Source organism: Bradysia coprophila, assembly GCF_014529535.1.
Source record: "Bradysia coprophila strain Holo2 chromosome X unlocalized genomic scaffold, BU_Bcop_v1 contig_35, whole genome shotgun sequence".
NCBI classification, from domain to species: Eukaryota; Metazoa; Arthropoda; class Insecta; order Diptera; family Sciaridae; genus Bradysia; species Bradysia coprophila.
In genome coordinates, this window is record NW_023503325.1 from 719967 (window position 1) to 744386 (window position 24420).

Here is a 24420-nt window from a genome sequence, read left to right on the forward strand (position 1 = left end):
CAAAAAAATGGACGATACGTGTTCTCTAGAATTGAAATAAGAATCCAACGAGCTATCCCTCATTAAAATCGTAGACGTCACAAGAACGGAAAAGTTGAAAAGTTGAGTTTTCGCATGAAGTTTGTTGATCCGAGGCGAAGTCTATATTGACCTCCACGCGAAAACGTTACTTCTCATTTTCCGTACGAGTTACGCACAATACTGCTGATTAGATCGAAGAAATGAATGGTATTCGGTGCAGAAGCATGTAAAATCATCGCTTTATACTACGGCTATGGTGGCTTAGTGCCATGCCGTGTCAGCAGTGCAGTGATCTATGTTAAGCGTTCCATAACAAAAAAAAAACTGGGACAATTTCGAACAGAAATATTTTATTTAAAAAAAGGGACGACCGTTTATGACATTATGACGTAAATCGTACACTTAACATCTTACAACTAAATTTATTCTAGATCATAAAAGTATTTACAACCAAAAAAATGCAAACCGAAGTGTCTGCACACCACACACATGTTCAATACTTCGAACGCTATCAATCTGAAGATACCATTCGCACTGAGACTTTCTTTCTGATTTATAAAACCATTTTCTCCCATTCAACACTCATCACCATGAACGAGAGACATTTATCACATATCTGTATTGTAGGCATAGTTTTCGATCCCGGTTTTGTTTGCCTCACGACCATCAGCTGTGGTCATAGGCGTTGAACCACTGCTCATGACCATACTGTTGTCTGTCTCCTGCACCTGCCGATATCTGTATCGACTCGCTAGCCAAACAAACAGCAACACATTCAGGGCCATACATCCGGCAAATAGAAAGAATTCGGATGCTTGCGATTCAAAGAAATTGACTTCGGCCACAATCACCACTATAATGTTACCGAACGCAACGGCAAGCAACCAACATGCTTGTAGTACGGATTTCATGGACTCGGGCGCTTGGGTGTAAGAGAATTCCAGACCCGTCACAGAGAACATGATCTGCGAGGAAGAAAAGACAAATTTTGCGCGAACCATTTTGACAAATCATTACGAATGCAAGACATACTTCACCTGCCGTCACAATTATGTACTGAGGTATTTGCCAGAGGATGTGAACGTCATTCGGCGGTACAATGGCATGGCTTTGGAACGTCTGCGTACACATCGAATTAACAAACATGCAAAAGATCGAAATTCTCAAAATCTTACGTATGAACCATTAAATTGTTCCTGCAGAACAAGAGTATAAGCTGCACCCGGTTCAATAGTGAGTCCACTAACTAGAACATTGTCGATGTAAACTGCATATTCACCGACCAAGAGCGATTTCATTTCCGTTGAATTCGAAAAGAACGATCGAACAATGTCCCTGTTCAGGTGTTTCAGCGTCACTTCCCGGGTGTTGTTTGACGTTAGAAGAACTCGTATAACTGGGAAACCTTTTTTCGGTTTGTCCGGTGACTCTACATACGAGATCAGTTGAGTTTTTCCTAATTTTTGCGTTAAGAAATAACTCGTAGCCTGAGCATCTTCCAGTCGGAATGTCCCTTGAACGTCACCACAATTGCCTGCTGTGGTTCCATTCACCGTAAAAGTTGTTCTTGTTCCGTCGAGTTGAATGATTTTTCTTTCGAACAATGACATCGACGCCACTCTGAACGATTTGTCGTCGGGTAGATCAGTTCGGAAATCGTACGCACAATTTAGACCGTTGAAAATTCGTATTTGTGTCTGACCGGATCGGGGTAGTATGGGATAGCCAGACTCAAGTTTCAATTCCACAAATCCGGAAATGGAAAATGCTAGGCCAGCCAATATCATGCCGAACGTCAATTTCTGCAAACCGCACCGAACCAATTACAGACCAAACGCAATCAATTCGTATCAATGAAAAGTTACCTGCAACGGTCTCCGGATGCCAATCTTAGACAGCATCGGATAAACGAAGAGATCCCACAGCGGAATGAATAAAATGATGAGAAGTGGATTGATGACCTGCATCTGATCGGGTTTGATTGTAAATAATCCGCCCACTTCGCCGTTCATTCGAGTCGCCTGGAATGTCCATCGCGAACCCTGTTGATCTTGTAGTGCCCAGAAGAATGGCAACGGAATGTAGAGTACCAAAATCTTCATCAACGATTTGACGTCATCGATCAGATCGGGACTGTACTTTGATTCAGCATAATCCAGCCAGTGAGACTTGACGGTGTTGCTGGTAGCTTTCACTTTGGTTACGATGGCGGTCTAAGCGAATGCGAACGTTGAGGTGAAAACAGAAATTTGTGGTGTGAGATTCTGTTGAAAAACGGCTGACCGAAGACGGACGCATTTTTTGTGTGTTCCCTGAAAGGTATTCGACCCTAGAAGCCAAAACTACTTTCAAAAAAATTCTTCCAAGCTTGTGTGACTGGTCGGAGGTGATCAAAAACCGAAAACATGCCCTTTTCTTACAGAAATTTCTCCAGTTTAACGAGCCGTACAGCGCCGTGTGGGGTGTCATTAGAAAGGTAATTTCCTGGACTTCCGCGACAAGTAGGGTCTTATTGGGTTTAAAATTCATCCACACTGAGATATGTGCAGCTGAAGTTTTCAACCGAAAAATGACTGAAAGCTTACACATTACTTGCAGAAATTTCTCGAGGTACACGAAACGTGCATGGTATTGTGGGGTGTCATTAGAAAGGTAATTGCATGTACTTTCGGCGCAAATAAGGTCTTATGGGGTATGGAAACATCTTCGATGAAATATAAGAATTTAAACATTTCAACCTCTCATATTTCATCGTAGTGGCTTCCAAACCCCCGTAGGGCCCTGTTTGCGCTGAAGCAACATAAAATTACCTTTCTAATGACACTCCACACGACCATGTATATCGAGAAATTTCCGTAAGAAAAGTGAAAGTTTTCAGCCATTTTTCGGTTGAACACTACAACTGCACGTATCTCAGTGTAGATGAATTTTAAACCTAATAAGGCCCTAATTGTCCCGAAAGTACAGGAAATTACTTTTCCAATGACACCCCACACGACGCTGTACGGCGCGTGTAACTGGAGCAATTTCTGTAAGAAAAAGGCATGTTTTCGGTTTTTGATCACCTCCGACCAGTCACACAAGCTTCGAAGAATTTTTTTGAAAGCGGTTTCGGTCGAATACCTTTCTGGGCCACATAAAAAGTTAATCGGAAAATGCGTCCGATGCTGTTTTTCAAAAGAATCTCTCGGTAGAATTTGGCTAACAAAGTACTCACTCCAATGCATTTCGACACCTCTACGAACATGTTGCCGGTTGGTTTTTCTATTTTATAGAAAGATCGGCCGACAATAAAAATGACTGAAAAGGAACATTTGATCCGTAAATGAGTGCGTCGATCTGGAAGTCCGAATTTGCGTCCAAACACTTACTTATCGACGTGATCATTAAAACACCCGGCACACCAAATGCCAACGAAAAGCAGTCTTCTTCGCCAAAACAATGCACATCTTCTCGCAGTATGGGCGTCCTGATAATCGCACAGAAATGGACAATTAATTGATAAAAATCGGAAATTATTCGGAATGGATTTTTTTGAGGCCTACACCGTTGTCGATATCAGCGAGCCGGCATTTATTGACATGTAAAACAGGGAGAAAAATGTTGCCAACATTTTCGCTTGTTCGGGTATTTTGAATTGATCTCCACCGAAGGCCGCCACGCATGGTTTGATTCCACCGGTACCGATTGAGATCAGCATCAAGCCAATTACCGTCATCGTACTGCAATTGGGATTAAGAATTTTTGAGTCCATTTTCGATTTGATTTTTTTTTCGTTTATTTACCTAGCAGGAAGGTGTAACGGTGGTATGGCGCCCACAGCTAAAGTGATACTACCAATTGCATACACTATCGATAAATATAAAATAGTCCTGGAACGTGTATCGTGTAATGAATGTGGAGTTTTGCCAACACAAACGAAAAAGTGATTTCTTACTTGAAACGTCCCAAAAGACTGTCGGCAATTATTGCACCGAATAGTGGACAAAAATATACTAAACTCGTAAACACATGATATAATACTGTAGCTCCATCATCATCGTACCCCAATCGTCTAGTCAGGTACAACACAAGAATGGCTAATGAATGGAAAATTAGAAACTTCATGCAAACGAAAACATCGAAATGTAACTCACTTTTCATGCCATAGAAGCTAAAACGCTCGCAGAACTCATTGCTCACTATAAATGCTATGGATTTGGGATACTTCGACTTCTGAAAAACGAAAAATAAAAAATTTGTCAAAAATTTGAGGATTTATTTGTGACGATCATTGATTGGGCTCGATTGGAGCGATTATTCGCACCTATCCAGGTGTACGAAATTTCGTGAATTCTGTGAAATCTTAAAATTAAAATCATAATAAATAGCAACGCTCTATTCAGTGCCGAAGCTAATGGTAACTTAAGTCAATAGTATTTTACATGACTAGGGATAAAAAGATGAAAAGTAGAGTTTTCGTGTGAATTTTGTTAATCCGAGGCGAAGCCGAGGTCAATAAACACACGAAAACGGGACGTTTCATTTTCATCCTGAGTTATGTAATGGATTTACATGCTGAGGGCGTTGAAAGAAGTGCTTAAAACATGAAAAGTACGGTTTTCGACGAATGTAGCATGTAAATAGTCTTTTACATGCTACATGCGTCGAAAACCGTACTTTTCATGTTTTAAGCAATACTGACAAAAAAGTTTTCAGATTATTACCTGTGACAGATAATCTTTCCCCAGGTAATGTAATTTCTCATACAAAAGCAGCATTACCTGTCACAGATAATGTGATTTTTGTATGAAAAATCAGTGAAAACCAATTACATAATTAGGAATAAAAAGATGAAAAGTCTCGTTTTCATGTGTTTATTGACCTCGGCTTCGCCTCAGATCAACAAAATTCACACGAAAACTCTACTTTTCATCGTTTTATCCCTAGTCATGTAAAATAGTCCTTTACATAACTAGTGATGAAAAGTAGAATTTTCGCGATAATTTTGTTGATCCGAGGCGTAGCCAAGGTCAATAAACACCCAAAAACGAGACTTCACTTTTATTCCGAGTCGAAAGCATGTAGCATGTATAGATTTTAGATTTGAGCACTATTTCACAGGACTCTCAATGATTGACGCTGTCGGCAAGTTGGTCACTTCTGCCACTTCACCGAACAATATTTTCATGGACAATGTGATCGAAAATTTTATTTCCTAACAAATTATTTTGATTTTTAAATATCATATCTCAAACGACCGACTCGATGGCAGTGCCATCGCTGATTTTTACTAACAATATCCACAATCTATAGTGTTTAGAAGGTGTGTACGCATACCGAGTGTGCAGCAAGAGCAATACATTTTCCTACCCGAACTGTCACTTTTGGTTTTGTTTTGAAAAATTGTGTAACAAATTGAGGTTCTCGTTTCGTGGAAAAATTTTGCTGAGTGTCAGTGCTGCAGCCCGACACCAAAGGAAGGGCTGCAATCACAAAATAAAAAGTTCGAAACATTTACGTTAGATATGTTACTCACACTAAGCCTCTGGGAAATAAATTTTGACACTTATATGCCAATGACTTTTCTGACATTTAACGGTTCAAACCGTTACCTAAACACCCCCGAAAATTCATCTCTAATTATATTAAGGCTGGAAAGGATGCTAAAATACAACAATCTTGAAACTTTCCATTTTGTCTGATGATATCACAAACGTATTGTTGAAGATGTAGGTGCGTCCCTCATTTTTTTAAGCAGCACAAAACGTATACACTATTAAAAATATAGCAAATTCGATGCCGATTTATAATACGACAAGGTAATATTTTGATATAACAAGCAGCATATAAATAGATTCGATTAAAATTCGATTTGCATTGATTTATATAAAAAAGAAAAAAAAATCATTGACCCTCTTATCGAAATAAAAACGTCAGTCAAGTTGTAAAAACGATCGCATCGTAAATTCATGTCACGTTTTTCTAAAAAAAATCAATCTGATTCAAAATTGATAACCGTATGAACTGTTTTCCATTGGATTAGGTCGAACACACACCAGCTATTATGCATTGATGGGATTCGCCATTATGGGTGTAATTGCTCACAACTACTTCTGCATTTAATTATAGATCAATTCTGGCAATTTGTACGGTGTAAAAATAGATATTGGATAACAAATTAGTCTAAGTCCATAAGACAAAGAAAATCCTGTTTCAACGACAGGTTTGGGCAATCCGACCTGTGGGTGAACTTTTTAAATTCGATTAAGGTACAGTAAACGTCAGTGAAATTTAGACACGAATTTTCTTCAGCTGTTTTTCTACTGGTACACTACAAAGATGAATTGACTTAATGTTTCGACAGTACCACAAGGCAAGTTATAATCGGTCATATCTCGTTCACCCGTATAAAGACGTATAAGCAGCATGGGTCAGAAATCTTGCGTAGTACCCTAGCGATGGTAAGAGGACATTTTGGATTTATTAATTTTGGGAGAACACTTTCTATGTTTTGGTACTAAATTTGTGGTATTACAACGCACTTCAAGCATGAGTGGATCAGCTGAAAAAGGGCTGAGGCTAATTCATGTAAAAATTTCACTTACGTCAACTGTATATCTGGTAATTCAGTTGGTTTGTTTATTTATTTCGTTTAAGATACCACAATACGTTGTGTAGTAATTATCGATCTTAGCTTTGTCTGGGATATAAAACTGTGAATGCTAAAGACGTCGAAAAGTTCGTTTTTCGACGGATGTGAAATTTTTATTTACTTTTTTTTATTCATTGAACCTACATCATGCAATCAAAAGTTGTAAATTTTTTGGATAATGATCTTGGCACAAAAAAGATAAAACGAGAAATATTTGTGGAAAGACAGATTCAGCATTTTTGCAACACTTTATGTGCACTCATTGGTATTATTGACAAAAAATATATAAATGTTCCCGGCAGACAACACGTATTTTTTTCGCTAATTAAAGGTAATTGTTTCTCCTTTAATTCAATAAATTTTTAACAACTTAACATGAACAACCTGTGTTATGTTCATGTAAATGGTGTGTAATCAAAAGAGCAGAAAATTTATATCAATTTTCAACAATGATCGAATTTCCATGAAGGTCACAAGTGTACAACATTAAAATTACATGATTGGTAACGAGCAATGAATAAATATCTGAAGAGTACAATTGTTTAATAAAAGTTACATCATTCCTCTATGATGGCGTTAAATTTGCCAACAATAAAAACACCAGTTTTATAAAGTCAGCGCACTTTAAGCAAGGGTGCTTCGAGTGACAGCTGTCAAATAATGTACTATTTTTTATGGAAACTGTTTCAGTTTCATAGATTTTGTTACAGTGCCATAATTTGTTTGATATACTGTTCCGTTTCAGTACCCTGTTCAGAGTGAAGTGCGTTGATAAAATGCATAAACAATGAAAATGAGATAATGTGATATTCTAACCAATAGCGTAGTTTTACGGCCAGAGTGGAGAGAGGGACGCGAATCACTCGAGCTGGAATTTCTTATTTTCTTCCAGAAATTAACACAAAATTTTTCATACGTGTGAGATGTGATTAACCTTTTTTCTCCACAAAAACATCAATTTGTTACACAATTTTACCAAACAAGATGACAGTTCGGTGTAGAAATATGTCTTTTTTCTACCCTGTCAAAACAAGAATAGAGAAAAGAAACATTTTCTTCCCCCTGTCATTGTGATTGAGACAGCAATATCGACAAATCATAGACATTGGACATTTTTGAGTCTCAATTGGGAAGTCAGTCCTGATATCTAAAGTGGTTATTTATTATAAATATTAGTCGGCGTTCACATAGGCAGTTGGGGGTTTCAACCTTCTCAATTTTCTACGAATTTCTCGTTGAGTTTGCACTAATTTCCACAAACTAACCTGTTACAGACGGCTGTCATCGGTCATCGACAACGACAGCAATAATAAACGAAAAAGTCTGACTAATGAAGTCTTATATAGCAAAAATCGTGTTCAAAACAAATGAAGTAAAAGATTTCTCAAAACAATCTCTGAAAATCTTCCATCAAATAAACTTCATTGAATAGTAAAACTGTTGATATGCTTGCCGTCTGTGATAGGTTAAAAAGGAAAAGAAACTCCAATAAATAACAGACAAGTGAAAATCTTCTACTTCATTTGTATAACACGATGTGTAACAACTAAATAATCAGCAAACATGATTTCACTTTTGTTTCAGTGTAGCTTCAATAAAAGTTTTTCTTTATTTTTCAGACAGGTAAATAAGCCTCTGAATAAAGTTTCTTTTGAATTTCTTTTAGATGAACATTAAAACGGCAAACATGATGGTTTGATAAGAATTAGTCTATCTTTGTGGTTTGATAATTGTAATGAACATTAAACAAGACTAACTCTTGATATCACATTCAGTTGTTGTTTTATTTTAATTTTAATCTTCTCATCTATAAATTGCCAGTGAATCATTATCAAAACTACCATTTTTACTATTCTTCCAAAAATCGTCACTGGTGTTTATGAATAAACATTTCGGTATTATACTGACATACATGACATATTAGGCAATTCGGTTTATTAAAATGAGTTTTACGAACTAAGCCATTTACAACGTTTGAACAGACGTCTTTTCATTCGAAAGTGAAATAAAGTTATCAAACGTTACATATTAGACTCTGAATGTAAATATTTATGCAGATCAGCAATATAGATTGTGGAAATTGTTCTCGTCACTCCTGCAAAAGTCAGCGATGGCACTACTGTATGTAGAGTCGATCTTTTGAGATACGGTTCTGCGGTTCAATATATATCTATTGAAACTTTCCGAAAACTGAGCCCATAGCGAAAGATCGCAGAATCACCAATTATTTTGTTTACAACAAACGGAAGTTTCATTGAACTAACATTCAAGGTATTAGTATCTTTTCAAATATGAATTTCGTTCAATTAAGGCAACAAATCGCAAAATTTTCTCGCTCGCTCCACTTGCATCATTTTCTTTCTTGAAAGAGTTACATGATATGCATGCGAACTAAAATTTATCGCTCTCTCCGCTCGCGTTTAACTTTAATGTGAACTTGTCAACCAGTACCGGACTGGCTCGAAAAAGCCCATCGGGGGCTCCATGCAACTCAATTTATAAAGGCCCACAAATTAAAAATTCTCATACAAAAATCCAAAAGGCCCATCGGGAATTCCCCGAATTCACCATATAGCCAGTCCGGGCCTGTTGTCAACTCATTCACTTGAAATGTGCCGAATCCTGACATTTTGCTAAACCTTAAATGTCAGCCCTTCCAAGTGATGGCGTTACAACTGCTTAGTCAACGTCACTTCGTCGGTTCCGTACTGACTTAGCAAAAAAAAAAAAAAAGGATAACAGATTCAAATACAAATCCGGAAAAAAACGATTAAATTGATCGGTTCGTTGGTTTGAGTAGATGTCCCGCAAAGTATGCCATATGCAGAATTTCGAGGAACATATTTGAAAGCTCTTTTCATCTCAGAATCTGTTCATAGATTAAACACTAGACATTTGATCTTACAAGCTATGCAGGAATTGGTATATTGCAAGACTACAATTTTATGAGTTTTTCCAATTTCAAACTTCGCCCGGAATCGATGAGCTTTTTCAAGTTTTGCCCTAAGAGTTTTTTTGATAAAGGCCAGCTCCTTCTATTAGCGATTCGCAACAAAGGGTTCGTAGCGGAAATAAATCGAACATACTTATGTCCAATATTCAAATTTTGTCAACATAGAAAGTGGCGTCGAACGTGAAAATTGCGAATGGGTGATAGTAAAAGATTTGCAAAATTGCACTTTTAAGAGCTATGAACCCTTTGCAAATTTGTAGCCTACGTTTAGACGAGAAAATATTCGTTTTTTTTGATAATTTCTTTAAACCAAAATCTATTTTTGAAAAAGTAAAACCGTTTAAGCAAGCAAAGGGAAAAATTGGTCGGTGGATGATCATCTATCCCAAATGGTGAAATCTTTTCAGATTGTGTAAATTTATGTAATCTGCACAGGTTTCTCCAAGTAGGACAAGGTATCACACAAACCAATTTTTCCTTTAAAAGTAACACATTTTTCGTGCTTTAATGTTTATGCTTTTTCGCCTAAATGTAGGCTACTAATTTGCAAAAGTTGCCATTGCTTTTAAGAGCGCTCACCCCTTGGCAATTTTCTAGCCTACATTTGTGCGCAAAAATATTCGTTTTTTGATGATTTCTCTGGACCCACAATCAGAGTTGGATCGGTTATCCGAAAAACCGAAAATTTCGGTTCGGATTGAACCGAACCGAGAATTTCGGTTCGGATTGAACCGAACCGAAATTTTCGGTTCGGTTTGAACCGAACCGAAAACTTTGGTTTTGTCGTAAAACAATATGAAATGAAGGCAGACTCGTCAAAATTGATTGATTTCATTATGAACTAACTAAAAAGAAGTAAATGGAGCAATTGCATGATACTTTTATTGAGAATTGAAAATCTCATAAGTTCTTGTCAAATTCGTTTTCTCACAAAAATCGCATGCAATTGCTACATTTACTTCTTTTTGTTTAGTTCATAATGAAATCAATCAATTTTGACGAGTCTGCCTTCATTTCATATTGTTTTACGACAAAACCAAAGTTTTCGGTTCGGTTCAAACCGAACCGAAAATTTCGGTTCGGTTCAATCCGAACCGAAATTCTCGGTTCGGTTCAATCCGAACCGAAATTTTCGGTTTTTCGGATAACCGATCCAACTCTGCCCACAATCCAATTTTTCTCGTAAAAGTAACACATTTTTGCATGCTTTAATGGTTTAACTTTTTCAAAAAAAGATTTTGGTTCAGAGAAATCATCAAAAAACGAATATTTTTGCGCACAAATGTAGGCTACAAAATTGCCCTGGGGTGAGTGCTCTTAACTGAAAGTCAGGGTGTAGCAATCCAAAAAAAGTGACGGTAACTAAAAAAAAATCGGCGACATTTAGAGGCATACCGCAGAACAATCTGTTGCTTAGAATGATTTTCTACGTCGATCGAAAATAATTTGTGAGAACTAGTCTCATCCATCTCCGGAAATTGAATGCCATGTCAATACACATCAACTTTCTAATGCCATATTGGAATAAGCTTTGTGTATGGTTGATATACAGACAATGTTCATGATCAAAACAATTATCTTCTCGAATACGTACAGTCAATGTATTACTATTAATCAAATTACAATTTCGGCTGGCGGCGTCTGACTCTTTGATTCATTTTTAATTTTTAGCGAAGAGAACAAAAAACCAAGTAAAATACTGGTTTTTCATTTGGGATGGATCCACCATATCCATCCATATTTGCTATTTTATTTTGTGTTACGATCTTCAATTTAAAAGTTTTTTTTAATTAAACAACCTGTTCAAATACGACAAAAAAAAACCGAACGGAAAGAACATTTAATTCCATAGCATCAATACGTGTTTCGTGTTGTCGTAAAAGTAGCGCAAAATTTTTATTTATTTATTTATTCATGCTCAATTAATCAACCGATATGAATACACCACGGCATATTACATTACATTCACCTACAAAATATAGACATAGACGAGAATACCTCGATCGTGCTGAGCGTGTCAATACTCTACTCGCCTATGGATACTTATGGACACATTATGCAATTCTTCAGACCGTATTTTATTCTAACTCTATTAGAGAGATGAATTTGTTTTTCGATAAGGTATATATTGGGAAATTTGATTGCATTTTATGCGTTCAATTATGCATTCGATGGTGCAACACATTCTTCTGGTTATTCATGAAATCGAGTTCAATACAGTTACTTATTAAATTGTTGTGATATATCGACATTAAACACTGCCATAGTGTGCGCTATGCGTGGCGTCATTATTATTTACCTAGAGTTCATAAGCCTACATTATTATGTCGATAAGTTGGTCGTTTTAGCCAATACAATAATTGTATTTTATAATACCCGAGAATATTGCACGCGCAATGCTCTCTTGTATATTACACAGACACTCGTTGTACTCGTGTTTTGTGTGATATACACGAGTGTATAACGCTGGCAATATTCACCGATATCATAATGTACTATTATGTAACAACAATCGTCTAATAGTTATTTATGTAACAAGAATCGTATGAAGGTATATTATCGCACTAGATGTAAGATTGCCAATGCGAGGCGAAGCCGAGAAGATATTGGTAGTGTGACGTCAGCATCACGTGGCTTTTTTCGCACTAGTGCGATAAAGTTCTTTGTAATTACTTTATCGCACTAGTGCGATAAAATAAGCTCATACGACATTGCACACAGGCGGCGTAAGTTGCAAATATCATCACTGAATTGCATAAAATCATTACAACTTTTCACAGATGATAAAAACAAAAATAATTAATTTTTGAATGAAAAATTAGTTCTGGTCCAGTATTTGTAACCTGTCATTTAGCTGTTTTCCCATCAGATTTATCAGCCTCTGATCAGCTTGTTAGATTCGTCGAGATTCACTTTCTCGAGAAAAAAAAAAATCGGTGGAAAGCGTTCAAAAGACATGTCAGATGGTAACCAAAACAGTTTTTCGGCAAATAACTCAAGAAAAAATAATTTTAAATTGTTATAATGTTGTACTAATATCAGCCTTGAAAAGACCTACAGGTAGAGTATTCGTACTGCTTGGTGCGAATAGATCCACGAGAGTTGTGACTAAAAATATAGTAAATGTTCGAAGACTTTGCTCCCACTTGATCAAATCGTTTTTCCAAACTCCTGTCACGTAGCAAATATTGGTCAAATTGAAAAACTAATTACTGTTCCGGACTCCTGAGATCATGTGCTATACGGTAACACTTTTTTTGACTAAAAACCTTCGAGAAAAATTTAATTATTTTTCTTTCGACATTACTAACACTGGGTCTATTGATAAGGTAAAGGAATAGTAGACGATAAAAAATGACTGCCGTAGAACCGTTCCAGCGGTAGAACGCCCAAAACGACGGAAACAACCTGCATTTTGACAACAACTTTTTTTTAGAGACTTCTGAAGGCTTACAGCACAAAAGTACTGGGTTCATATATATGTGGAACGATAGTGGGTTAGACCATCTGCAACACCCCATACTTAGTTCCGTGGAACATCAATGTTGTAGGGAAGACGGACTCTCCGAACATTTACTAAATTTTTGGTCGTATCTCTCGTGGATCTATTCGCACCAAGCAGTGCGCATACTCTCCCTGCAGGTCTTTCCAAGATCGGCATTATTTCTTGAGTTGGTGCCGAAAAACTGTTTTCTGTACCCTCTGACATGTCACTACTTTTGAACGCTTTCCACGGAGAATAAATATTTATTTTTTCTTTTAAGTGAAAGATACCTAAGCTAGAATTGAACGATAAATCCAAAGAGCTACCACTCATTAAAATCGGAGACCACTTGTTCTCCCATCGGCCGAAATTTTGGCGACGTGACTCTTAAATATTCTTTTTACGAAAAATGCCAAATTTTGGTCAAGGTCGATGTTTTGTTACCACAATGATCTGATCTAAGTTGTATAATGACTGACATTCCAGGTGTATTGTTTATTGTAGTTTATGTGGAACGCATACTGTCCAATAAATTAATACTCACCACCTTTTCCGCAGTGACTGCGGCTGTTGTTGTTACCGTCATAATTTTGTGTTTAATTACGATTAAATTAATTAACTGGAACTTATCACATTAAAAATATTAAAAGGCATCAAATCCACCGATTTTACACTGAGTGAAAATTTGTCTGCGTTACACAAAATTTTTGAATTTTCTAACCGCACGCAGACGACATTTAATTACACTTGTTTTTGAGATCGTTGCGAGAGTTTTTTTTTTTTTTTTTGTTCTATTGTTCTGCGATTGTTCTGCGATTGTCGTATCAACAAAAACGTATATTTATTTCGATCACAATTTTATTTATTTATTTTCGAAAGCACTTTACCAAGCATTCATATGTTAACTGATCGACATATAATGAACAACTAACAGCTTGTTTTAAAAGTCTACAGGTTCTTTTTTGTGTGTTAAAAATTGTGTTTGGCGATACCAAATGTTTTTGCATAATATTATACCTGACTGAAAAAAGTTACAAAGCCATCAACGATGGATTGTGTGTTACAAAACTTTGGTAGGTATTTTCATAGCACTGAGAGTGCTTTGGTATTTAGAGTCGCAGAGAGTCCACTAATTTAATATTATTTCGAATTGGTTGTGTGTGAGTGCTTTTTTCTTTGAATGACGAGCCACCAATTTTATTGTACACAAATCATTGTTAATCAAAAAAAAAAAAGTTTGAGTGCCCTTGACATTGCACTTTATTGAATCGCACAAGTGTGAACAATATTCAACCTCGCATTTTTTTCAAAAAACATTTTCAGGTCATTTGTGATTTATTTAGAATTCCATTCGTATCAGCAAATCTCTATTTGGGCGAGTGTTTAATGAATTGGAAAGAAAATATTTTCCCATAATATGAACTGAGATCTACAAGTTTAATTTGGATATTTAGGCTGCGAGCGCACTTACGCCGTTTAGCACTTCGTTTACGAGTGAACAATGGAAGCTCCTCCCACTTTCCATTGTTAAAACGTAAACGGAGAGCTAAACGGTGTAAGTGCGCTCGCAGCCTTAGAGAGTAAGCACTCGCGAGAGAGAGGATTTTCGAATTTGACGTTTATATAAAAAAAACGAAAGCCTTCCTGTTACTCCACGACACGAGTTCGCAATATTTATATTAATGGCATACCAAAGGTGATGAATCACGGGTTGAACTGCTTTAGACGTTCACAATACCGGTTTCAGAATTAGAGGATTAAGCACAGATAGCATACATTCAAACTGATCGCAGAAAAAGGAGATCTGATCCAATACTCTCTCTAGCAAACAAACCACTTTTATTAGGATGGTAAAGATGTCACTTAGCCTTTGGAATTTACAGCGTCAGTCAGTTTTGGTCAAAACGTAGCAATAGAGTGTGAATTTGACACAGAGAACTGAGAGTTTGTTTGCTAGAGAGAGTATTGCCTGATCGCAAGAAAAATAGAATCGATGGCAGTAAAAGGAGAAGTAGTTTCCTTGTACAAAATTATTAAGAAAACCAAATGATTTTGTAAAAGGAAAATACTTTTGTATGCTTGCTAAGAGGACCGAAAGTAAAGCTGTCAATTCGCGGGGCGAAAGCTTTCACAAGCATACAAAACTTAATACGTAACTCATTCGGCCTACTCAATCGATACGTAAATAACTATTTCTTTTGCGATTATTACTTCTTTTTCTGCGAGCTACCAGTTTAAATACTTCCCCTTTATCACAAAGTATATAATATTGGCACTGCATTGAGCAATGTTATATCTATCCACTCAACGAACAAACAAACTGTTCTACTAGAAAGTGAGGAATTATTGATTAATTATAATCTCGATAGAGTGGTCTCGTATAAGTAGAGTATTAAGATTAAGAGCAATGGATCCTTTGCAAATTTATAACCAACATTTAGGCGGGAAAATATTTGTTTTTTGATGATTTCTCAAAACTGAAATTTTTTTTTTGACATAAATTTACACAATCTGCAGAGGTTTCTCCAAGTGGGATAAGTTATCACCCACAAACCAATTTTTCCTTTAAAATTTACACATTTTTGCGTGTTGTAATGGTTTTACTTTTTCAAAAAAAGATTTTAGTTTTGAGAAATCATCAAAAATCAAATATTTTTTCGCCTAAATGTAGGCTGCATATTTGCAAAGGAGTCATCGCTCTTAAGTGAACGATACCCTGACTTCACTTCACACATATTTTATCCTAGGATGAAGCTCTTCAAGAACTTCTAATATTTTTGTCTTCAACGTTAAGTTACCAAAAAAAAAATTACCACAACTTCAGGTTTTTCAACTTAAATAAAATTTTTACATGTTTTTTTTGTATCGTACACGTTTCACAAATTCTGCATAAATTTAATACGTTTTATGGTCCAAATTAATGTGTTTTGAGTGCAATTGAGTGTGTGGATAATTCGATACCAATAATGTGTCTTCGAAAACTTGTTTCCAGTCACAAAAAAAATTGTTTCGAAAATTATTGATGGACAGAAATTGGCGATGATATGTAATGAATACGATAAGTCCGTCGGTTTAATGTATAATTGAAAAAAAAACTTTCTTTGCTCTTTCAACATTCATAATAAAAGCAACTAGATCCCACCACTTGGGTGAGTCAGGTCCCTTGACTGACTGAATAATTTCCTCAATAGATCATAAAATGGTCACAAATTGTTTGCTCCATTCCATTCATTCAAAAACATTTCAGAATTAACGGAACTTATTCCTACATTTTCAAACAAACGATGCTTTAGTCTTATAGACTGCTAAAAGACGCAAGGTTGTATACTTGGGGTATAGACGCAAGGTTGTATACTTGGGGTATGCAGCCTTAAAAAGACACTGTAAAGGGGACGTATTTCTTGCTTACCTCTTCAATAAAAAAAAAACTGGTGTGAATTGCGGCCCTCACTTCGCTCTGGCCACAAAGGTCACATTCGTTGATTTTTTGTTATATTATAGACACCTTCAACTCACACAAAAAAGTCTTTTCGAAATAAATCCTGAATTTATTGGCTTTGAATTTCATTCCTAGTCAAATAATCCTATTTTTATTCCGTTGCGAATTACTAATGTTACAGTGTTATCAATCGACTAGACAAAACTTCTTTTGGGAAAATCTTTAAGATCACCCGTCTGATATAGGCCATCTCAGAATAACCTCATGAATTTAATTCAACGTCGAACAAAAAAAAGTTTTTGGAAATCCGTTGAGGATTCCTCAAGGTATCGTATTATCAAGCCGAGACATAACTATATTTAGGTACTTGCGCACTCTCACATTTTGTGTGCCTGATTTTAGACTAAGAATATGTAAATCAATCTTTCGCTCGACCTTCTACTTCATTGTATACGTAAGCTCTTTTACTCCATACTCGCTCGTAAAAAATTAAATTAATAATTTCATCCAATTTCTAAAAATTGTCTCTTGTCTTCACTAACCATTTGAAGCCGTTTATTCGTCACTTCAGCTCGCCACCATGAATCTTTTTTATCTATTTTTAACAGGCCAATCCATATTTTTTTTAAATGTTCACCGATTTTTCGCGCTCTTCACTATAAGCCCTAAACGTCATGTCACATCAGTCAAAATCATTTTAATTTTGGGACAAAACATCTGTCAAAGTACCCATCGTACATATTATCCAGTGTTGCCGGTCATTTGGATAAAGCATAAAAAACTTGACGGTAGCGAAAGATAAAAATAAAGAGAAACGATAAAGTTGAATTCACAGTCGTCCGTTTTCCAACCGTTTTTATGGAATTTTGATAGTTGGAATTAAAACAATTTAAAAGTCATCGAAACAATAGAAATGTTATGTAAATGGAGAGGTGAAACGGACGACTGTGATTTCAACTGTTTCAACTTAATGAATTATGAATGGTATGAAACTATGTAAGACAAAAATGTAATAAAACTTTCTCTGAATCATCTTGTATTACATCTCTCATGAAATCGGTAATGACATGGAGTTTATTCCTTGTGAACTAATTTCACCAATGAATGCACAAACCAGATATGGTCTATCCATACAAGCCGAAGGAATTAGCGATTTCATATAAACAAACACCACCTCTCAATGATTTTCATTGAAAGGAAAGGTGAGTTTGTTTATATATGAAATCGCTATTTCCTCCGCTTCATACCAATTTTGACATTAGACCATACTTTGTGCGTACATTCATTGAATTTCACTACATAACAAAATGTACTAGATTTCTGGCAGTTTATTGCTGTAATACCTGTAACGCACTATAAAACAATAAAATTTAGGTTTAAGTGGTTTAAGTTAAAAAAAGACTAGATGGTCTAGGAGGTTGAATTGACAGCTACATCTGTAACCGGTTCGCTTTTGATTACTTTCGTTCACGTTCGTTGATTAAAAAGTTAAAGTTAACGAAAGTGATCAAAAGCGAACCGATTACAGCTATCAGCTGTCAATTAATCCTGCAGGCCATCTAGTATTTTTTTCAACATAAATGGTCTATGAAGTACCCATGAATTGTATTCGCCTCTACATGCCAGCGCATTTGGCGAATAAATGAGCAATTGAACTTGTTGAGAAGGAGATGGATCAAAATTATCTGAAAATATGTTTATGCTAGTGCGTTTCACTAAGTTTACACTCTACAATCGACTACAAGTGAAATTAAAACCCTAATCTTATTCCGCTAAGTTTCAAAAATGTGAGTACGTTCACCCATGAAAATATGACAAGTGAAATATAATTCAATACGGCATTGTATACATTGTATATACTCAAATGTTTTAATCTTTGTTGGACGCCCTTGAATTGATGGCCGTTGACGCCATACAATATTTATCTGATTGGTAATCTAGGATTTTTTCGAAAACAAAGTTGGCAACATTGCTTTTGCTTTTCTACTTCAAAAGTCACTTCATACATTAAAACAATAAAAAGTCGCAAATTGTCGAAGACAATAGTGTAACACCTAACCAATATCGAAACCAGCAATTCATCATTAGATGAACATAACAAAAAAGTACTTCTATCCTCACCACATATAATGGATATCGACGAAAATTCAGGTCAAGGGCCTCCAAGTCAAGGAGGTGACATAGATACATCATTCCTACAACAATTCAGCTGTTTAGGAACAACGGATCACGATGAGTTGATCGTACAGCTACAAAAAGTGTTGGGAAACCAACTGAATTATACCACAGCCAGATTTTTCCTGGACATGAACAATTGGTAAGTTGGTCGTAAAAAAATGATGCGACTTTGACAGTTGATTAGCGAAAATGTTATGTTTTTCATGAACAAATTAATTAACGTGAGTGCAATAATATTGTTGACGCGCTTCAGCAAATGGATGCAGAACAAAAAAAAAATTGTTGGAATGTTTTGAAAACGTTTTTGACATGGCCTTCAATCCGTACATTTTTCCAGCATTAATCATACATTGCAATAATGCCTTGGATAATGACGACACAACAGTGACAAAGGACGACAAAATCGCAACAAGAATAACACGTTCAGCATCCACATAGGAAATTGCTGTCATTGTTATTATTGCTTACTATTTCTCAATCTTTCAAATGTCTTTGTTGGTATATGGATCGTGAATTTCGATGTAATCTTATTATTTACATCAACAAACAAACATGCCCACGAATATTTTGTTTGTTCAATTTGGCTGTCAGTCGTCTTCTGTAGAACAGTTCCGCATTCACTTGTTTGTATGATTCAACAGAATGATGTGGTCAAATAATGTGACTGCCATTAGTGGTTTTCCTTTAAGCATGGTTTCCACTCGACAAAAAGTACTCCGTGATAGAGCGAGTTGTCAAATAAACAAAGCAAAAATTGAAAAAATTCAATTTTGTCTCTCTCACGGAGTACTCTTTTGGTAAGTGGAAATCAAGCATTATTGGTTTTGTTAAGGAAAAACAAAAATTGATGTGGTGTCTGTCATAACAAGACACGAAAGATGCTTTGCTTATCAGTGTGTTAATTCGCAGATGATTTCTCTTATTAAACTCCCATATTAGGGCTCGAAACATATAACTTGGCTCAAAGAATTGGACACATGTTGTCGACAAATGTAAACATACATCACTTCGTTCGGCTCTCGAAGTTACCTAAAATTTACCGTCCACAGATACGAAGAAAATTATTTCGTATGTGCGATCTGATTAACCTTATTTTCTCATGAGAAAATGACGTTTGTTGACACTTTGGCTGATGTCAGTTCGAGTGTAATTCTTGATTTCAACTTACCAAAAACGTACTCCGTGTGAGAAACGAAATTGATTTTTTTCAATTTTTGCTTTGTTTACTTGACAGCTTGCTCTCTCACGGCTCTCACACGGAGTACTGTTTGTTGAGTGGAGACTTACTTAAACCTGTCTATTTTCTTCGCTCTTGTTTTGACACTCAAGAAAATTGAAATTTTCTTCACCTATTTGTTTTGATAAAAACGATGTACCAAATTACCGTGCACGCATGAAAAATGTTTTGTGTTCACCTCGAAAGGAAAATAGGAAATTCCAACTCGAGTGATTCGCGGCCCGCCTCTCTCTGCTCTGGCCATAAGACTTTGCTCTTCTTGGAATTTCCTATTTTACCCCTCGCGGTAAACAAATAACTGTTGTTCGCTATTCAAAAACTGTGTTGTTAGCGGCTGTGATTTTCAAGCATCAGAATTTATAAATTTTTTGTCCTTCGTTGTTATATTTGTTTGTGACTTCTTTCGATCTTTCGCTGAAAATTCAGATACAAGAGTCGTATCGAAAAACTTATAAATCATTTCTTTCTATTTCTTTCTTGTCGTTTTGATCAAAGAGACTTAAACATTACCATGACCTGTAACAATAGCATTTCTGTTAAAACTCTTACGATGTAAACACTTGAAAATTATCTATAGTTCTTATAACGTTAACTCCATTGTACAATGAAGTGTACATGCTGCATATCTACCATTTCGTTTTATCGTAAGTTCGAGCGTTCACATTTCAAAATTCAGAAATTATTGAACCGAACTACATCGCAGAAATTTCGGACATATAGGTTGTTTCAACAGATCATCTTCAAGATACGGTACTTTCAGACGTAACCTCACTTAAGTTTCGTTAAATGTTTCGTTCATTCATTTATTTGTATGAGTTTTTTTTAACGTGGATGGCATTTTAAACGGTTTTGAAGATGATCTATTAACTGTAAACCCGAACTTTGACAACACAAACGACAGCGATTTCATCCACAGAGATGAACATAACCTAAACAAATTTTTTTAGTAAATCTTTCGTTAAAATTTTCGTCAACCTGAAAGTTGAGGTTAAGTTGCCTTCTGTGGATGGAATTTAACATTTCGAATTGACCTTGGAACAAACCTATGCAGCTTAGCAGAACTAGATCAGTTATCAATTTGCAATGTATCGTTAGTCTAGTAATCTACGATCTACACTTATACCCCATGCGAGACGGATGTATGATCTCGTTTACTTCTTCAAGCTAAATTTGATTCTTCTGATTGAGATAGACTTGACAATTTCACCGTCCAATTTTTTTTTGCTCAACCATTTCAGGAATCTACAAGCCGCCGTTGGTTGTTACTTCGATTTCAATTCAGGCCAGAAGTTACCGTCCATGCGTATTGTCGAAGACATAACTTTTGGATACAACGAAGCGGTTGACATGAATACAAAGTACTTAACGATTCGGTCAATCAATCGGTCCGTTCAATAATCTTTTCGTTCGAATTTCTAGTTTCGTTCAGTCGTGGCGAATTCAAAATAATGGCGATGAAGTGTGGCCGAACGGTTGTTATTTGAAGTGTACATCAAATTATAATCAACCGGATACGCCAGTTCATTCATTGCAACCGGGAGAAGAAACTGTGATATCGGTTACACTTACCAGTCCTGATTTCTCACAATCATTTCAAACGAAATGGAGGCTATGCACATCATATGGTTCTTATTTTGGCGGTAAGTTCCACTACTTGATGGGATTATCTAACTTCAAATTTGATTTTTATTTTTTCCGTCTTCTTCCAGATACCATGTGGTCGATTGTGCAGGTCAAAGAATCTGGAACTTTAGCCTTAACACAACAGCTACTGGCATTAAGAGCAAATAATTTAGAAAGCAGTACAACTCAGTCTGGAGCGGAATCTATGGAGGTAATTTTAAAAACGGATAATTTACTTGTCGACGCACATCACGCTCTTGTCATTGCAACCTTTTTGATTTTTGTGTTGTGCAAGATTTCGGCTCAAACCAATGCATCACTCCCAGTCAAGACTCACAGGCATGGGTAATGATTACATCCTCACGTAGAGTTCTGTTCTTTCGATTTTTTCGGGGAAGCTAAAGAAACTTTCGGATGGTTCGTCTAATAGCTAAGTCTAACGCCTGTTCGTCATTTAGCTGGCACATCCAGAACTCTTCTGTAATTTAAAAGTCAATTATCGAGTCTTTGTCTCATTCTTGTCGTGGTAATCATGCGATCATCGAAAATCTTAGTCAAACCAGCAGTTTCCCATCTCACTCGTTCCATCTCTAACAAAACTGCGATGAGTTCTAAGACATAATTCAACAAAGGAAAGTCACAAAAGTCAATGATTACGCTCGCTAGAAATGATGAATTTCAGACCCAGTAGCCCTCACGGAACCAAATATTGAAATCGCACCAAATTTCCCTAAAACAATTCGCTACATTTGATGAATTGTTCTGAGGAAGGTGCGGGAAAGCAGAGAAAGTAGGTAAATATTTCACGAAGTTTCACTGTGAGGTAAGGGAAAACAGGAAAAGTTGAAAAATATGCGGTTTTGCTTGAATTCTCGCCAATAGTTACTGATAGACCAACCAGATTTTCCTCAAACTGACATACTCTGATTTGTCTCGTCTGTCTCGTCAAGACCTTTCGAAAATCGAGTTAGTCGATCAGTTGTTATTGGCGAGAAAGCAAGCAAAAGCGCGTGTTTTGCCTGTTTTTCACTGGTTTTTCAAACATTCTGAGAATGTTTTCGCTCAAAAACCGTGTGCGATATGTCAAATGAAAGGCATTGACATACAACAGTAGCTATTGGTGAGAAAGCAAGCCCTGATTCAGGATATGCATCTCTTCACTCTCTAAGTGTTGAGACCAACTGGCTTGCGATTTGTAGCTTTTGTGGATTTGGGTTGAGAACAAACACTTCGTCGGTTAGACACGCATTCTGCGATCGACACAATTGGAGTTACAACACTAAGTCACTCCTCAATTTTCAGAATCTTTGACTCGTGTCCTCGTTTTTCCCAATAAGTTCATCATGGCTATTTACCACTTAGCCAAACCTCATTCCATCGTGATTGTAATTTGTGAACATGTACTCACATTCGTATCATTTACTCCTGCATTGAACAGTGCCCGTGTTAAGCCAAAACACCTTATCGAACTTGTGTCTTTGCGTAAGTTTTCGTAAGCTTAAAGCTTCGTTTTTATTTGTACTTCTCAATGCAGGAGTAAATGATACAAATGTGAGTACACGTTAATGTACCACGGGGAATCACGATGTAAGGAGGTTTGACTAAGTGGTAAATGGAATAGGCCAGGAAATTACCAGCCATCCAAAAAACCCTTTTTATTGTTGGTTCGATAAAGCGTAGACTGTTTCACTATTTTCAACTACTAAACATGACCAACTACTAAACAAGTATCGTATATTGACTTTAGAATTTTTTCGTTTTGCTTCCAGGACGTTCAAAATGTGCCACCGACAACATACTTCAACGCGGAAAATCCATAAAAAAAATCGAAAAATGTAAACATGAAATCTTGTGGCAAAATAAGACTGATGATTGTTACAAAATTTAAAAAAGAAAAGAAAAAAAATTATTTTATTAAAACAAAAAATGTAAAAAAAAAATTATTTGAAAAATACATTGCGCAGTTCAGTAACTTTGTAAACGAAAAAAATTTAATGATTATCCGTTGGTGAATTGTTTCGCGATACACATTTTCCTTTAGTGACACTTCTTTTTCTTGTTGAATTGAAAAAAAAAAAAAAACATTTTGCTGCCACTTAAGCTGGAAATTTCTATTTTTTACGCAAACGTTTATGAATTGAATTTAATTTTTTCTAAGTTTAAAAATTTTATATTTGATTGGTTGCGTTTTATATAATATAAAAACAAGCAAATAAAACACACAATGTAAATACTTTCGATTACATTTAAAACTAAGAGATCGTTAATACAGACATTTTAATTTTATTCGCTTGGCTGTAACTCTTTAAAAATTAAGTCTTGCGCTCTAAAATGTGGAAGATAGATAGCTGATTCTGCATAGAATTTTAAAAAAATATTGGAAGACCAAGGTCACAGCTCCCAGGGCAACCACAAGACTTTGATTGGCTGTATCTCTTCAAAAAATAAGTCTTGAGCTTTGAAATGTGGAAGATAGCTGATTCTGCATCGAATAAAAAAAAAAATTGGAAGAAGAAAGTCACAGCTCCCATTGCAACCACAGCACTTTGATTGGCTGTACCTCTTCAAAAATTAAGTCTTGTGCTCTGAAATGTTGAAGATAGCTGATTCTGCATCGAATAAAAAAAATTAGAAGACCAAAGTCACAGCTGCCAGGACAACCACAGCGCTTTGATTGGCTGTAACTCTTCAAAAATTAAGTCTGGCGCTCTGAAATGTGGACAATAGCTGATTCTGCATCGAATAAAAAAAAAAATTGGAAGAACAAAGTCACATCTCCCATTGCAACCACATCACTTTGATTGGCTGTTACCCTTCAAAAATTAACACTTGCGCTCTGAAATGTAGAAGA

The 24420-nt window shown here is 36.1% G+C and overlaps 2 protein-coding genes across 2 annotated transcripts; one reads left to right on the top strand and one right to left on the bottom strand.

Annotated features, from left to right (window-relative positions):
- Nucleotides 1–354: 354 nt before the first annotated feature.
- Nucleotides 355–14152, bottom strand: LOC119069487 (peptide transporter family 1-like). Its single transcript, XM_037173557.1, has 11 exons — nt 13637–14152; nt 4158–4236; nt 3959–4100; nt 3807–3893; nt 3567–3743; nt 3393–3490; nt 3239–3321; nt 1887–2234; nt 1197–1823; nt 1054–1140; nt 355–986 (listed from the first exon to the last, which is right to left on the bottom strand). Exons 1-11 carry the CDS (start codon nt 13676–13678, stop codon nt 630–632), a joined length of 2127 nt encoding a protein of 708 aa, XP_037029452.1. The 5' UTR covers nt 13679–14152; the 3' UTR covers nt 355–629.
- A 4323-nt stretch (nt 14153–18475) lies between these two features.
- LOC119069511 (protein ILRUN) lies at nt 18476–23469 on the top strand. Its single transcript, XM_037173588.1, has 5 exons — nt 18476–18848; nt 21185–21304; nt 21366–21586; nt 21656–21780; nt 23339–23469. The coding sequence occupies exons 1-5, from the start codon at nt 18661–18663 to the stop codon at nt 23387–23389; spliced, it is 705 nt and encodes a 234-aa protein (XP_037029483.1). The 5' UTR covers nt 18476–18660; the 3' UTR covers nt 23390–23469.
- Nucleotides 23470–24420: the final 951 nt, after the last annotated feature.